This window comes from Cyanistes caeruleus, chromosome 6, assembly GCF_971803275.1.
Source record: "Cyanistes caeruleus chromosome 6, bCyaCae1.hap1.1, whole genome shotgun sequence".
Taxonomy (NCBI): domain Eukaryota; kingdom Metazoa; phylum Chordata; class Aves; order Passeriformes; family Paridae; genus Cyanistes; species Cyanistes caeruleus.
The window spans coordinates 64,457,022-64,474,390 of NC_141706.1; the positions used below are offsets into that span (position 1 = coordinate 64,457,022).

Sequence of the window (17,369 nt, forward strand, 5' to 3'; positions counted from 1 at the left end):
TCAGAGTCCGAATTAAAGGACTCTCTCCTTCCCCTGACACCTGTGTGCAGCCCCTGGGGAGGGTGAGATCTGAGGGCCCGAACCTGCGGGAGCAGCTCAGGACAGCCTGCCGTGCCACCCCTCACGGCGGCTCGCTGTGAGGGCAGCGCTGCCGTGCCGGCCTCACCCCGCTCGGCCCAAGCGGGCTTTGGGGGCTGCCGGGGTGCCCGCGGCGCTCCCCCCCCCACACAGCGACCGTACCGAGGGACAAGAGACCCCTGAGCGTGCCGGCGGCAGGATCCGACCTTTCGCCCCGCATCCCGCCCCACCTGAGGCCCGGCGGGGCCGCTCGCTGCCTTCCTCGCCGTCCCCGGAGGGCGGGGGCCGCGCTGCGGAGTCCGTCCTGCAGCAGGCGGCGGAGGCAGAGCGAGCGCCCCGCCGGCACCGCGAGCTGCGGCGGCCGCGCTCCTCCTCCCCCTCCTCCTCCTCCTGCTGCTCTCCTCCTCGCCTTCCTCCCCCTCCTCCTGCCCCTGCTGCTGCTCCTGCCCTCCCGGCTGCGCTCGCCGTCCCGCCCGGCCGCCCCGCGCGGCTCCTTCCCTCTATGGATGGGAAGGCAGCACCCAACGGCGTGGCCACCATCGAGGACAGGATCCTGCGCATCACCGGCTATTATGGATATTACCCGGGATACTCCAGCCAGAAAAGTAAGGCTCCCTCCCGCCTCTCCCGGCCCTTCGGGGGGGTGTGTGTGTCGGCAGAGCCCTGAGGGTGCCCGTGTCCCCCCCCAGGTGCTGCCCCATCCCTCGGGGTGCGTGTGGGGGGACAGGGCGCGGGGTGCCCGCTGTCCCCCGAGGGGACGCGGCGGCTCTGCGGCTGGAGACGGGGGCGGCGGCGCTTGGCCGCGGAACTTCGCGGCTCCGAGCCTCTCAGGGCTGGCGTTCTGGGGTTTATTTTTCATTTCCAGCCCTCCCACCCCCATCCCCGCCGATGCCGGGGGGTTCGCTCTCCGTCTGCCCCGCTCATCGGGAAAGTTTCGGTCCCGGTGGGTCCCCCCGGGCGGGCGCTTCAGCTCCTCAATTACTCATCTTCCTCTCGAAACTTAGGAGATTTTTCGAGAAAAGTGGGGACTTACTGACGATGGGGTGTTCCTTTGTGCCGCTTCAATACCAGACACTTGTAGTTTAGGGGGTTGGTGTTGGTTCGGTGTCTTTCCTTTTTTTGGTGTGCATTCTATTTATTTATTTCCCTTCACCGAAGAAGCAGAAAATAAAGCAGGTGGGTCCTTGCAGAAAGTCCCTATTTGTTTGGGTTTTTTTTGCTTTTGAAGTTTTTAATTGGGAGCAGTGGGTTTCTAGCAGCTGGGAGAGCCTTAGTGGGTTTCTCTGGAATTCTGGTAGTCCCAGCACTCTGTTTGATGGGGAAAGTTTGGCTAATGAAAGAAATTATTCATTTTTACCACCAAGGAAATGCGTGCAATCAGGTTTTACTGTATTAGTGGTTGCTTTGTAGTTGGCAAAACTATGACATGCCATAGCTTAATGAAGAGAAGAGGAGTTGAGGTGAAGTGAGGGGCAAAATAAAGGAAAAGCAAGGAGCCCACTTGGGTGAGGTGAGCACTAAGGAGCAGACTTTCTTCTGCATATTCCCCTTGGAATATTCTGCTTTCCAGAATAGCCAGTGCAGTACTCTCCAGCTGCAATGCAATAATAAACCAAAACACAATTAATAAACTGCTAATACCAGAAAAACATATCTGTGGCCTTTTTATGATGGAGGAAAGCCATGCATTGAAGCCACTTAATAAATAAGAATTCCTCTGTGTAATAGTCAGCTGAAAAACCCAAGTCAAGCCCAGTAGTTTTATCCAGCTGTTATTTGTGGCACACTAACAGCATGACAGGTGTTATGGGCTTTTATTTGGTGAGGTCAGCTGGTTTTTCTGCAGTCAGAGGAGTTGGGAAGAAGCTCTGAGCAGTCTGGAGGCAAGGCTATATGTCAGTCCAGGGACCAGTTAAGTCTGAGCCAGGTGGGACCTGTGTCCCAAATTCTGTAGTGGCTCCAGTGTATCACTACAGTGTGATTTACCAGAGGAGGGTGAGGGTTCCGGCTTAATAGTTTGTTGCAAGTTTGCTTCGGTGGCAGAATGCAATTTTTCAGTCTGCAGCAGCACTCCCACTCTGTATCAAGTTATAGATCTGAATCCAGTGCTGTCAATCCAAGTGCTCCTGGTGGTGCAGTGGGAATGCCAGGAGAATGCTTCCCGGACAGAGAAGAGCTCTCTTAGACCAAGTTCTGCAGATGCTACAAATGGCATCTGCTTAAAAATTAGAAAAAGCATGTCAGGAGAGGCCAAGGCTTTCAGAAGTGCTGACTCTTGGGATTTTATGCAAGTCTCCTGGCCGTTTGTGCCTTTTTGGCTGGGTGCTGAGGCAAAACAAAATGATCAGTAGCTCAAGTTTTCCTGTTTGAAGAAAATAAGCAAAATTTGTGGTTGTCATGTTTAAAGAGGAAAAACTGCAAGTGTGTAAATCAGTGGTATTCCAGTACTTAAATGCCTTTGGGTAAATAAAAGCCAAGAACCCCTTCTAAACTGTGAATGCTTTTTAAAGCAGTCTCCTAAGTTTTGGAACCATCATAATTTTTGGAGTGCTTGCAGTTGGCAGATGACTGCTTTATCCTTATCGCTGTATGTTTTGGGTTTATAAAGTACTTAAATGCTTCTACAAAGATGTTCTGGCCTTACCCAAGGTAAAAGGAGGCATCCTTCAGGCATCATGAACATACATCCCCTTGGCACTCAGCAGGAGTCACTCTTGGAGATCCTGGCTTGGAGTTCTTACTCTGTTCCTGTGTCTCAGCCAAAGTATTGCCTTCGAGTGGTGCTGCTTCAAAGTTCTGATGGCTGGCAGTCCCTGTCATGGCTAATTGTTCACACAGATGCAGCACTGTAAGCACGCAAGGTGGGGGTTTTGTACCTCTGATTATTAATGGATTTGATATCTCAGTTTATTTCAGTGAGGGCACGATTTTTGTCACCACTGTCCAAACTCAGTTTTAGTTCAGGTGGACAGTGCTGGTGGAAGGCAGTGTGCTCAGAATTCCGGGTAGGATGTGTCCATACCCTCCCCAGTGCCAGAGGAGCCCTTTCCCTGTCACATGCCCAAGCCTGTGGCACGTGCAGTCATCTGCTTGTGCTGTCACCTTGCTCCTGCCTGGCTCTGGAAAGTGCCTGAGGATGAGCTGTTTGTCCCCAGGATGGCTTTGTGCTCTCTGCTTCTGAGCAGAGAGCTGGCCAGGCACCAGATGAAGGGACATGATTTGGGTGGTGACAGCCTGCTGATGGCCACCACCTTCCTTGAGGCTCCTCTTTGTCCCCAGCCTGCCGTGCCCAGCTAGGGACAGAAAGATTCATTGATGGAGGATGAAGGCAGCAGTGGGTGGCTGCTGTTCTCACTCTTAGGGGTACCTGGACGATTACAAGGAAAGTCCAAGGCTTTGTGAAATGTACTGGTGATTTGCATCCCTCCTCCAGTGGGTTGGCTTGTGTTCCATGGTCTGACAGGAGATCATGCCATGGTTTCTGTGTGGGAAGGCTGAGGACTGCTCACAAACAGCCATGAAATCTAATGTTAAAGCACTGTGGTGTTCAAGAGCTGTTACCACAAAGAACTGCAGTGTTTTCTAGTGACTTGTGCCTCATAGTCTATATTTGTGTGCATTAACCTACTTCAGACTTGGGGTGTGCATGTGATGATTCTTTTATTAATTTTAAGTCAGGCACTTAAATATTTTTTTTTTATTCTTTAGAAAGCTGCTAGAGAAGAAAAATACCTGTTTTATTTCTCTGTAAATCATCTGAATGAGCAGAAAAATGTATTTTGGTCTGGTATTTACATCCATGCCTATTGAAAAAATCCTATTTCCTACCTAATAAGAAAAAGACACAATTGTTTTCTCCCCCTCCACTCTGTGCTGAGATGGGAAGGGCTCTTCCTGATCCCACTTGACTTGTACTTGGGATGCATGGCTTGATCCCTCACTTCTTGCATTTTAAATGTGCAGACCGTGTATGAGGTATCTGGCTTTTGTGGGGAGGGAGGGAGGCTGTGTCTGTCTTCCAGCCAATTTCTTTGGAATTCATAATTTCCAGGGCATAGAGCTGTTGTAGATCAGATGCTCCATCCTTCGACCTGGAGCTGCAGATGCTGCTCCCATGTAAGCTCCCCTTGTCCTCCACATTTTCATGTGTGCAATTTCATTTGGTCTGATGCAACTTTTTCATCCACACAAACAGTGGGAGGCTGTGTTTCCTCTCCTGACCTTTGCTGTAACTTCTCGTTCTTCTCTGACTTTTCTGCTGGCAGTACAATCACGTTTAGTGTCTCCAGGGTCAAGAGTACGTATGGGGTTTGTTTTTTCGTGGGTTTTGATTTTTGTTTTTTGTTTTTCTTTCCTTTTTTCCCTACTGTTTCCAACTGACACCCCATCTGCCTTTCATCTCAGTACTGAAACCTTTTTTAAAAAGTTCCTCTTCTTCAAGTCTGTCTTAACACCTTTTCTGTGCCTTCCACTGAATTAAAACTGCTCCAGTCAAAGTTTCTCATCTCTGATCTTCACCAAGTCAAGCTTCTACCTGTGTTGTCTTTTCTGATGGAGACCTTCCCACTATCCACACAGCCTCACATCTTCCAGGATGCTCTCTGCATCTCAGATCTGCATTTCTGGAATGCTGTTTTCTCAGGCCTGGAGGAGCACAGCACAACCTTACTGGTTCCTCACATGGGCCATCACCTCCTCCTTTCCATCGTGCTTGGAGAGCTTCTCTTAATGTGCACTTGTGGCTGGAGGGTTTGATTCCCACCCCTGCAGGTTATGAACTCAGGCACTTGCTAGACTTTTAAACAAGTTTTTTTGGACATTATCCCATACTGATTTGATCTCCCCTCTTCCTCTCCTTCAGGCCTGACCTGAAACCATGGAGTTGTGTAAGCTCCTGGAAGCAGAAGGTGCTGTCATGTGCCTGTGCGGCAGCAGGACTGTGACATTGGGCTCACAGTGGGACACTGGGTGACCGACCATGCCTCTGGTGCTGTCTGCCAGGGAGCTGGGGAGCCCTTACAGCAGCGTGTGACCTTAGCAGTGCTTGGGGAAATGCTGAACCTGTCCTTGCCAAGAGCACAGTGGCTGTCAGGAGCAAGCTGTGACTCCCCTGCAGAACAGTTCTAGTAAAGGTCCGTGGTTTAATTTGGCAAGTTCAGCCTCAAGCCAGCAATCGCAACTTAAGGACCTACTTAAGTCTAAACTTGCTCTAAGCCACCAGGCTTTGAGAATGTGTTCAAAGTTAAGTCTATGCTTAATTGCTTTGCTTTAATAAAGCATGCTGAGCCAGCATCAGTGGCTTGACAACTCGGCTCTTGCTCCCTGTGCGAGGGAAAAGGCTGTGGAGGGAGAAGCTACCCCTGAAACTCTGGAGAGAATTTTCTCCTGGTTATCACAGCAGCTGTGCCAGCAGCTCTGCTGCAGTGCAAATCACATGGCAAACCCAGATCATCTCTGTGCTTACTGAACACCCTGCCCTCCTGGTGGCTTGTCACTTCCAGCGAGAGGAGCAAAGTCTCTGTCTGCACCCAGCTGCTCCTCCAGCAGTTCCCAGAGCCCCGGTTCCTCCCTGCAGAGCAGGCACAATGGGAGGCTGGGAAAGGGGCACTTGGGAAAGGTGCTTTGAAATTCTTGGGGGATGAGGCTGGTTTTGTTGAGCTGTGTGTGAGGGGTCTGGGAGGAAGGAAGCGATGTTGGAATCTCTGTGTGAGTTGTGTTGGCTTGTACCACTTGTGGCAGCTGGCCCTGTGCCACCTGGTAGCATTTGGGGCTGCAGGGACTCCAAGGCTAGCCTGGAATGAGCTTTATTTCAAAGTCTACTGGGTTTTCCATAGGAGGGCTGTGCCCTGGGAGGGTGTGCTGCAGTGAGGGCAGGATTGCAAACTTCCAATTTAACAATTTCCTCCTCTCCCCAGCTCTGGGGCACAAGTAGATGTCATAGCACAGGATGCAGTCCTGTTGTAGTTGCTTTTTCTCACAGACTTGTTTGCTTGGGTGAAAAACAAGTATGGTTGTGTATCAGCACTGGTAGCAGTAACTTATGCAGTAATTTCTTTCAGCAAAACAGATTTTATAAATACTCCTTTGCCGACTAATATTGGCAAGACCAGGTTTGTTTTCTGTAGTGGAATAGGGCCAGGCTTTGTGTGGATTTCTATTTGTGCTGGAAGGGGATGGCCTGGCAGCCTTGGACTGGTAACTGGAATATGGAACCTTCCCCTCACCTGGGGACATTAATTGTTGTGGAAGTTGAGGGGTCTCATCAGCTGGGAGGAGAGGAAACTGCTTCAGTCCTTGGCATTCCCTCAGGGGCTGATTCATCCCCTTGGGGTCAAATCCCTGAGGAGCTCAGCTGTGAAACTGTGGTACTGGGCATGGATACAGTTCTGGACATCTATGGGCAGGAGGCGTGAATCCAAATTGGGAAGGACACCGTGGTGAACAGGGCAGTGAAAAGCTTATCCTTGCAAGAGGGGGCTGATAGAGCTGGGCCTGCCTAGGCCAGGATGGGAACAGGGCTGCTGCTCCAAACACATTTTGGGAGGATGAACAAGGAAATGTAGGAAAGAAGAGTTATTTAAACTGAAATTGCATGTTGGCACACAGGCAAATGGGTAGGAACAGGCCATGAATAAATTAAGGCTGGGAATTAGCAGAAGACTGAGAGTAACGGCCAAAAATCTTATGCGGGCTTATGTATTTAAATAAGAATTATTTCCCAAGCTTTAAAGATGCCTCATAAAGATGTCTGCCAAGATTTTGAGAAAAATTACCCCTATTTGGCAGGGAAAATTGAGACAGTAAGATGGGGGGAGTGATGCTAATTTTCCAGAGGTTGTTCAGAACAAGCCATAAGTTTGATGGAGCGATCTCTGCCTCCACCAGTGACTGCACAGCAAGTCTGGTGCTGTAGCTGGCCTACTGCTAAAGGTGGAGGAGGTGCTTTCTATAATTTGGTAGCTTTCTACCTGTGCTCTCTGCCTGCTTTTGAGTTCTTCTGCCCTTCCATGCTCATTCTTGGGTCACCAGTGGTGATCCCAGGGCTTGGTGTTGGGCCCACTTGTATTTTATAACTTTATGGATGATCTGGTTGAGGAGTCGAGTGTCTGTTCAGTAAGTTCATGGATGACACCAAATTGTGTGGGAGTGTGGATCTGCTGGAGGGCAGGAGGGCTCTGCAGAGGGATGTGGACAGGCTGGGTCCATGGCCTGAGGACAATTGTATGAGCTTCAGGAGTTCCAGTTTCCAGATCGTGCACTTTGGCCCCAGTAATCCCACACGGAGCTACAGGCTGGGGAAGAGTGTTTGTAAAGATGGAAAAGGAACTGGGCAAGCTGGTCAGCAGTGGCTGGACATGAACCCAGGTGTGCCCAGGTGGACAAAGGCCAATGACACCTGGCCTGGGTCAACAATAGCATGTCCAGCAGGAGCAGGGCAGTGACCATTCCCTGTTCTGGGCACTGGTGAGGCCACACCTCGAGTGCTGTGTCCAGTTCTGGGCCTCTCATGACAAGAAGGACATTGAGGGGCTGGAGTGTGTCCAGAGAAGGGGACAGAGCTGGGGAAGGGTAAAAGAGTAATTCATATAAAGAGTGGCTGAGAAAGCTTGGGGGACTTGGCCTGGATTAAAGGAGGCTCAGGGGGAAACTTCTCATTCTCACAACTCCCTGGCAGGAGGATGAAGCTGAGGGGGGTCAGACTCTGCTCGCAGGGAGCAAGGGACAGGATGAGAGGAAATGGCCTGAAGCTGCACCAGGGAAGGTTCAGGTTGGACATCAGGAGGAATTTCTTCATGGAAAGGGTTGTTAAGCATTGGAATGGGCTGCCCACGGAGGTGGTGAAGTTGTGTGTTCAAGAAGCAGCTGGCCACGACACGCAGTGCTCTGGTCTGGTCGGCAAGGTGCTGGTCGCTCACAGGCTGGACTTGATCTCAGATGTCTTTTCCAACCCCAGTGATTCTGTGATTGTCACAGAAAGTCCTCCTGGCTGCCTGGCCCTCTGGGTGTTGGCTGGGATGGTGGCACAGCTCCTAGCCCCTCCTGCCTCACCTCACCTGCACCTGGTTCACCTGAGGTGGCTTTAACCTTTCTCAATGGGACATCATCATGGCTGCATGGAGCTGCACTTCCTTCTTCTCTTGTTCTGCCTAAAGGTGTGGCTGCTGCACACAGCCCATGGGGAGGTGACCTGGACGTGCCATGAGCTGCTCTGTGTTCTTCTGGAGTGCACAGAAGGGATGCCCCTCATCTTGACTGTCCTTCCATCACTGTCTCCTTGACATTGCCTTCTCCATCTACTCAAGCAGGCAATGTCATACTTGGTCCTGGTTGAGTGTGGTAAAATGATACTGCAAAGTGACAGATGGTTCTGGCAGCCTTTTATCCCTCCAGTGCTTGCATTCCTGTTTTTTTAATAGTGGTTTTAAAGGTTTGGAATTATTTCTTCTGCACATTTGGAAATTGATGGGCTTTTGCTCAACTGCCTGCATGGGAATTCACCCATGAAAGTGAACTTACTGTTTGTGGAAGGATTGGTGGCAGGAATTTTTTCACTTAAACCTGCTGCTGAATGATCACAGTGATGAATAATGGAAATGCCTGCAAAAAAAAAAATCAGTGTCTGTTTGTGGCAAATGTGAGAATAAGGTGGGGGGAACAGAAAGGAAAGTGTTTAACTGAGTGGTTAAATTATTTACCAAGTGGGCCAGCTCTGCTTAGTGAGACCGAAAATTGTTTTTTCTTGTGGTGAGGTGAAGTGAGACTCCCTGGTGGCCAAAGGTTTGGGCTGGCCCTGTGCAGAGTGGCAGATTTCACTGCAGGGAGGTAGAAGCTGTAAGGTTATGCTGAGCTGATGCCCAGGGTATGGCTTTCACAGAACTGTAAGTGAGAGCAGCCCAGGCACTTCCAGTGCCAGCAGTGAATTTATTCCAAGGCATGCAGGATGTGCTCTAGTGACAGGTTTTTGGTGTGTCTGCCACACAAAGACCGTCCTGTTAGTCCTCTAAAAACATATTGATTCTTCCTAGACCTCCCTTGAAAATACTTTTGGTAAGATGGACTTGCCCTTTCCTGCATTCACCTGGGCTGGATCAGGGCTAGCAGAGTGAGAGAGTGAGAAAGGTTCCTCTGCTGTCCTTTTTGTGGAGGCAAGGAAGATGATTTGCTCCTATTATGGGGCAAAGAGGGAGGTTTTGGGTCCAGGGTGAAATATGATTCCTGCTGTTTCTGGCAGTCTGAAATCTGCTCCTTGTCTCAGACTGTCCAGTCTGTTTCGTCTGATACAAGAAGAGCTCCCATACCTGCTTTGGTTCTTGTTCAAGTTTCCAACTACATTTTGTGGGGAGAGGAAGGGAGAGGCAAGCACCGTCATGGCAGCTCATGAGTCAGTAAAACTCCACTAGAACAGGTCTCTCAGATCCCCTTTCAGACCAGTTTTCGTCCTGGCAGTGAACTCTCCATCCAGAGTGAGAAAGACTTTGTAGCTTGAAGCCAACCTGGTGACTCTTCCAGTTTTATTCCTTCTTGCTGCTTATGGCACTGAGCTGCTTGAGCAATTTCCTGCTGAAGCAATCTCCAGTACAGCTCCCCCTCTTCCTGTGGAGGCTGAGTCTTCTGGGGGACTTCTAGGGCTAACACACCTCTGTTATTAATGGGGAAGTTGAAGACTTCATGAAAAAACTACTTTCCTGCTGGGGACTGATTTTTTCCTAGGATTCCTGGGAACACAACTCTGGAAGCCCTTTCCAGCTAATGGGTATCATACACCTGAGTGTTCTGAGGACAGCACTGGAATCATCTGTGCCTGTGTAAGATAAGCATGAAACAGGGCTGGAACACACGTTCACTGTCGGGGAGAGAAAATTAATCCTCATGGTGTGACTTATGTTCTGCATCTTGAAGTGAGATGGCAGAGTTGTTATAAAGCAGTCGACAAGTGCAGTCATTGCAACCTTTTTCTTTTACATATCTTAATCCTGGAACTTCAAAATCCTTTCTTAGATGAAGCTCAGCACGTGGAGAGTGCAGCCCTGGAATTGTGTGTGTGCAGATTGGGGTTTTTCTCTGCAGTGCCAGAAATAACCTGTTGTGTGATACGTTACAGGGGCTAGGATTTGTAGCAGCTTGTGTGAAAGTGGGATGCTTCAAAGTGCTTCACCAGAGGAAATTCTTCAGTGCTGACAGCATGGAGAGCAGGAAGGTGAACTTTCTGTGGTGTTTCTACACCGTGGCTGGACTTCTACCTGAGGAGGGTTGGTTCTTTGTGTGAGAAAGCTTGTGCTCAATGGGGCTGTTAATGCAAAGACCAGGTGGAAAATGATTGAACTTAGCATTTTCCAGGGACATATTTGATGAAGTTTCCCAATTTCCTATCAATTTTTCCTTTTTTCCAGGGTGGGATGGAATGGGGAAAAAAATAAAAAATGAGGAGTTAGATAAAAAGAAAATTAAATATTTCAAGAACATTTCTGCTGAGGAAAAAGAATTGAAGTCTGAAATGTAACTAAAGAAGTTCCACATTTCACATGCATTGGAAAACAAGCCTTGGAGGAAGGAACAAAAGGCATTTTTCAGCTGAAAGACTGAGCTGAGCTGTTGTTGGTGTGCCAAGCCATATGTGTCCTGTCGAGGTGATTCATCCATACAAGCCCTGCCTTCTGTCCCTCTTCTTGGGGGGCCCTGTGGCAGCAGCCACAGGTTTGTGTGTGCTTGTGCTCCACAAAGCAGGGAGCACTGGGCTGATCTCAGGGTGCAGGGGAGTGCACAGCTGTCCTCTGACCTCCTCATGGAGCTGTGTGTCCAGGAATACTCATTGCTATGTCCCTCTGCTCTGGGATGCAGCCCTGACCACTTGTTCCGAGTCAGGAGTTGTCCTTCACCCATGAATGTTCTGCAGCAGGGAGAAGTGGTGAGGAGGCTGCTTAACTGGGTTTTCCTGTTTGGAAAGGCATCCTGTTTGTTTCAGTGTTGGAAAGGAGGTTAATTAGATCAAATTAGGGCAACTCTATTTCTAGCTGGGGTCTGTGCAGTGTTTTTGTGCACTTCTGCTTTGAAGTGAATTCAGAGTGACTGTTTTGAGCATCCTGGTGGAGACAGGCGACCCCAGCTGTGGGTATAGAGCAGGCAGCCAGGAGTAAAGGTGTCTGCATTTGGGCAGAATCAAGAGGATTTCCTTAAACTTAGATATTCACACTGTGCACAGGTACAGCAGTGACTCCTCTGAGAGCCAAAGACTCTTGGGCAGACCTGGGAATACTGCTGGAGAGTGAGTGTGAATCTCAGATTCTGTGTGCCTGACTTTTAGAGGCACTGCCTTGAAAGTGTGCAGCTTAATTATTTCTGGTAGAAAATATTCATGCAGTTTAGTGAAGCTTTGTAGCACTTTGTGGAGATAAGAGATTCATTATAGTTTATTGTTTTAAGAAGAAAAAGAAAAGTGGGTGGTGCAGCTCCCAGATTTGTCCTGTGTAGGGGAATGGAGGGTAGAATTAACCTGACACTGTTGTTTTGCACATTATTAACAGATGTTGGCTTTGGTCTCTTATTTTAGCTGGAATCTCAAGTTTGTTGGAGGAACAGTAACTCAGTTGGCTGGGTTCAGATTTACCTTAGTTCCAAGGCTGCTCCCAGACATGGGATGTTCACAGCTGAAGGTGGTTTTGGTTTAGTTGCAGACAAAACTTAAGCCCTTTTAAACATGACTTTCTGATGAATATGTCTTCGGAGAACAACGTCAAGGTTCTGATAATTTTCAGTGCCTTTTTTCTTCCTCTCCATGGCAAAGCAGTGTGGTACCTGGAAAACAATCACCTTAGGGCAGGAGAATCCTCTGGTGTTTCAGTGACTGTTGTCCTTCACATCCTCCCTGTGGATGGTGGATGCTGTGGGGCTGCCTAAAGCAAGCAGTCTCATTCTGTTCATGATCCCCAAGTTTTTCTGTTTCCCTACTTGGTACTGGGGACAGAAGCTGTAGTTCAGAGCAGCCTGATTTGACAACTATCCTTGCACACAAAGACAAGATTCACAGGACTTCATTTGAGGGTTACAGCCATCTCCTGTCACGTTCAGGTGTCTCTGAAAGCCAGAATTGCACAGTGCAGTTTGAATTGACTGTGTAGACACTGGGTCTTCGGCTGTATTTATGCTTCCCTGTGTATTTTGGTGACTTAAGCCACTCTCCATGGTCCTGACTTTCCTTTTAATCCTATCAGCCTCTCTTCTCTCCCTGTCTCTGGTGTTAGACTGGGCTGGTTGAAGGGATGATCTGAAAGGAAATGTATTTGGCGCCTTTGATGTGGAGAGCCCTTTTTTTCCTTTATAGGTTTTGAACAAAATTTGTGTCTGTGTATTCCCAAACTGAAGAATACATGATTGCTGTTCCCAGCCTTCCTCTGAGAACAGGCTTTGACATCATTCATACTCTATAATTCATGGTATTTTTGTAGCAGTCTGTTAAGGTCTGCAAGAGAGTGAAAGGGATGATTTTGAAAGGCAAGAATCGTCCTGTGCCTTCTGGTAGGTCTGTGACCGAACAGGTTCCTGCTCTTTGGAGTTGTTACTGGGTCTCTTTTATCATGGAATCATTTTTCTTTCTCTTTGGAGTTGCTACTGGGTCTCTCTTTTATCACAGAATCATTTTTTTAAGGATGATGTTGTTTTCCTTAATGTAAGCACTTGCTCCTTGTCAAACACATCCTCGTATGCCCCGTTAGGACTTTGCGCCTCGTTCTGGGGTGTTTCAAAAGCAGATTACAGAACGTCTTGTAACTTGTCATCTGTTGGTTTTTTTAACCTGGTTTCTTAAGGAAACAAGGCTTATGTGAGCACCATCTCTCTCCCCCTACTCACTCCCTGTGTAATTTTTGAATCTGCTGGCCAAATCCAAGTACAATTACCAGGAATTAGCGAGCACAAAAGGTGCAAAGCCCTGATGGACTTCACAAAAACACAGCTAGAAACACGGACATTTCTGTTCTCCCACGGTGGGAAAGCTGTAGGATTGCCTCGTTCCTGATGATGAGATGTGCTGCACACAATTTTTGGGAATCTTGTCAAAGACACATCTAGTTAACATCCAGCTTCAGACAGTGACCAACAGGAGATGTGCAGGGAAGAGAATAATGAGGGTTCCTGATGTTTCCATCCACTATTGATCTGTGCTTTGGGAAGTTCTTGGTGTTTTAGTAGCTTTTGATGGCTGTTTCTTCCATGAGTTTGTAGGAATGTGATGTTGTCCATCTTGCTGTTGTAGGATTTCTTTTCTCTGTTGCTGCTAGCTCTTTGGGTGAGCTAGCTCATGGGAGTTACTCTCTCCGCTTCCGCTGAGGAATGAGAGTAACTCCCATGAAATCTTGGAGGCAGGTCCTTCCCACCCCATGATTTTGTGGAGAGAGGGGAGGAGAAAGAGAACAAAATGTTGGCCTGTTAACTGTGAATAAACATCCTGTGGAGCTAACACATGTTATATTTCGTAATTCCTTCCAGCATGGAGATAAGATACTATCCTGGGAGGAGAGAAATTGGCTTTGGACTGTTTTCAGCTGCTTCCTCAGGCTGTAGTGGGATGCCAGGGGCCTCACAGGGTACACCTGCCTTTTTTTGGGACTTTGAGATGATGCTGTGAAAAAGCATAAAATGATGCCACAGGACAGTTTCAGGTTTTGGTCGGAAATTCAATGAATAAAAGATTACTTTGCAGAACCACAGCTATTGGTAAAGATCTGTAGAGTAATGCAGGTGATGGTTGTGAACACTTCACAGTTTTAAAAAATGGAGAGAATGGAGTTGTTTTATTATGGTTACAGAAAATGTTATCAAATATTCATGATGATCATCTCCTCTTATTTGAAATAATAAATCCAAGGTTAATTTTGTACTTGTAGAAAACTGGTGCCTGAATGTTGGCCCTTTATTTCTTTGCTGGTGTAATGTAATGATAATATTTAATATTTTATCTACTTTGCAAGGATGTTATTAGGCTCACAAGTATGTCATGGTGCCCAGAGAAGGAGGTTCTCCCTCTTTCTCCTGCACGTTAGGGAGAGGCTTCTGCAGACATTTCAGAGCCCAGAGAAAGAAAACATTGTGCTCAAGAGGGCTCATATAAGGCATAGAAGTTTGTCTGTTGATGAATTTAATGCTCAGTGTAACTATGAGGTTTAAAATAGGCAATAAAGAAATGCCACCAGTCCTGTTTATTTTAAAGGCTAAGTCCTTAAAAATTATTTTTATCATTCACGCCATCCATCGTGTTGCCAGTTGTGATATTTGTGACCTCTGTTGCAAATTAGAATTTGACATTGTGGTGACTGCACTGAGCAAGGAAATATGCCCCAGGGGTTTATAAATAGGATTTAAAGCACCTATCACATGATTGCATTTTATTATTCTGCTGTATGTGTTTTTGTTATTTATTTTCCCCCAAAAACGAATGCAAGTTTTTAATGTCACCATGTGGCGACAACGCGAAGCCTTTTAAGTCACCGCTGCTGCGCAAAGTATTGTAAAGTCTGACATCCCTTTGAAGAGCTGTTCTTAGCCACTGCTGCTATTTTTATTTTTGAGTTGTTCTCTGTGGAATATTTTTTATTTTGTCCTCGCGTGCCCTGAATTTTCCAAACATTTTCAAATCAACTGAAGTCTTTCCCTCTCCTGTGTTTTCCCCACTCTTATTAACTTTTACTGGACTATGCCTTGGAAAATCTCGTTGAAAAGTCTTTTTCCCTTGAACTCTAAGGAGTCTTTAGAGAAACATCTGCCAGAAGCACTGACCTACAAAATCTATTAGGCTCTTCCCACTGGTGTGAAGCTCATTTATGTAATGCTGCTGGATGGGATGGCTCTGCTCTGGAGATGAAATACAAAATTCAGTTTTGCTTTCATAAGCATAGGTGCAAAGAAGTGGCTGATACCAAGATGATGTTAAAGCGTTGGATGTTAGTTGTGATCATATGTAACTTACCAGTTGTAATGTGGCAGAGAAGGGTGTCAAAAACAGGGGAATTAATTGTCCAAGAGAACAATATTTATTTCCTCTATTTCTGAGCAAAGCAATAATTTAATATAAAATTAGTCAGGTTGATTAATCTTATTATAAGCACAGAAATATAAACAGGTGATGGGGAGCATGTCACTTGATTAGTTTATAGGTTTTCATAAATTATTTGATGATCTTTTGAGTTTGATGGTTACAGATATAACTGGCAACTTAGTCATACTCTGTATCCTTTATAAATATGCTGATAATGGGAAGTACCAGACAAAGTATCAGAAGTTTATCCTTTTGCCTTCTGAAAGATCTTGCAGGGGTGGAGATGTGAAGGCATCTGCTGCATCAGAACATAAAAGTAGAAGCAAGAGGGGAAGTAAAATGTCATGTGCATGAAGTGGATCAGAGGAAAAGGGCAGCCAGCCCATAAATTTGAACCTGCACTTGCCTGGACTTGTGAGATGAGTGGAGAAAGTTCTGAAATTCTTCTCTTCAATTTTGGGGATTTTGGCCATGGTGACATTTCACTCAAACTTTATCCCTCTGGATGAGTGAAGTTAAAGCACAGCAGAGCCCATAATCTTCACTACATCAGGAGTAGTATATGGAGTGGCTAATATTATATCCAGCAGCTTGGAGCTGTGTGAGGAAGGAGCTGCTTAGAGTTGGAATAATTTGCAATGCAGCCTTTGGTTTGGTTTGACCAAGTTTGACCTTTGCCTCAAGGCTGGTGAAAGGATGCCTTAATCCTACTGCCCCAGCACCTATTTTTAATGCTCTGTGTGTCCCAATTTGATTTTGGAGTAAAGTTTTCTAATTCCCTTTGACTTCTTGGACAGTCATCATCTTCATCTTTTTGAAGAGACACTGGAAAGATGTGAATCCCTTCAGTGCCATCCCCCAGGGAGCCTTGGCAGTTCTGAAGTGGGCTGGGGGACGTTTCCCAGACACATTAATAAAGCTCCCCATCATGAAGTATCAGGAAGAGCTAACAGAATATTTATGCCTGCTCGTTCCCTGACCTTCCATAATTGCCTCTGATTATTCTATTACAGCAGAACTATTAAAGTAATTGTGGAGATCAGATGCAAGTGTGAAGCCACAGAGGCTGTCCTGAAACTTGGCAAAATCATGGACAGGCATCCAAAATGTGAGTCAGTCTGCCCTGATCTTCCTTCTCAAGTGGCATATTAACCAGGCTGAATAATGATTTGTCCCTCCAATGAAGTTACATCATGAAAAGTGGCACAACCTGATTTAGTTCTTTGATATTTTTGCCATCAATACAGGTTCAAGAGTTGGGAGTTTTGACTGTCTACAATGTTTGGGATTTGGCTACTTTTACAAAAATTGTCCTTGGTGAGCTCCCTGGTTTGAGCAGTGATCATCTGGTAAGCAGACTACGGAGCTGGCAGAGGTCTGGAGGAATAACTTGAGTCTTAGTGAGCAGGGACACCTGGATCATTCTCAGTGGATACTTGTCTAATCCATTTTGAAAACATCTGTGGTGGGGATTGCCCACCTCCCAGGCATTCTGTTCCAGTGTTTCATTTACTGTGGTTTTCTCATGACTAAATCTTGTTCTAGTTCAGACCCAGTTCTTGTCCTAGTACCTTGTGACTGGTCTCCTCCTCTGCAGCAATATCTCACAGATTTCAGAACTTCTTTTTCTTGTTTTCCTTCATCTTTACTAAAACAAACCAAATTCTTCCACTCATTCTGTGTAGTCATTCTAGAAGAAACTTGTTTCTTGTCTTCTTGAAGTCAGTGCAGTAGCCATCACCTTACTTAAAATTTCACTCCTCAAATTGGACCCAGGTCTTCAGTTGAGGTCTCACCTGTGCAGTCTTGAAGAGAAGAATTACTGCATATCCTTGATGTACAATGGATTGTTCATCTCACTTTGGTGTCTGAATTTCTGGCAACTGTATAAAAAGTGATGCAGCTTGAGCTTGGGGTTTCCTCTAAACTCCAGTCCTCTTCTACAAAACTGCAGTTGTTCCCTGAACTGTGTCTGTACAGCTGATTCTCCACTTAGGTGGGAATAACCTTTCACTTTTGCAAATAATTCTTTATCCAGGTGATGTCTCCATGTTGTTAAAATCATTCCAGTTCTCTCTTCAATGTACTTGGAGCCTTCTTGTTTAATATAACTTTAAGCATAACAGTTAACCTCCCTATTACGAAAATAACCAATGCTAAAAGGACCCTCACTTAAAATCCTTTTGCCATCAGGGACCCACTGATGGGTTTCCTCCTGGTTAAATTGTTTCCTTGTCACGTCCTGCTGGGCAGTGTCAGGAGC

At 46.7% G+C, this 17,369-nt stretch overlaps 1 protein-coding gene across 2 annotated transcripts in view; it reads left to right on the top strand.

Moving 5' to 3' along the window:
* The first annotated feature begins 229 nt into the window (after window positions 1-229).
* SLC35F4 (solute carrier family 35 member F4) overlaps window positions 230-17,369 on the top strand; it is a 109,239-nt gene continuing 92,099 nt past the window's right edge. The window contains exon 1 of one of the 2 annotated variants that reach the window (XM_086894023.1): window positions 230-683. In XM_086894023.1, the coding sequence (XP_086750149.1) occupies window positions 581-683 (103 nt within the window). In that variant the 5' untranslated portion in view covers window positions 230-580. The remainder of the gene's footprint in view (window positions 684-17,369) is intronic. The other variant, XM_086894024.1, reaches the window with a different exon arrangement.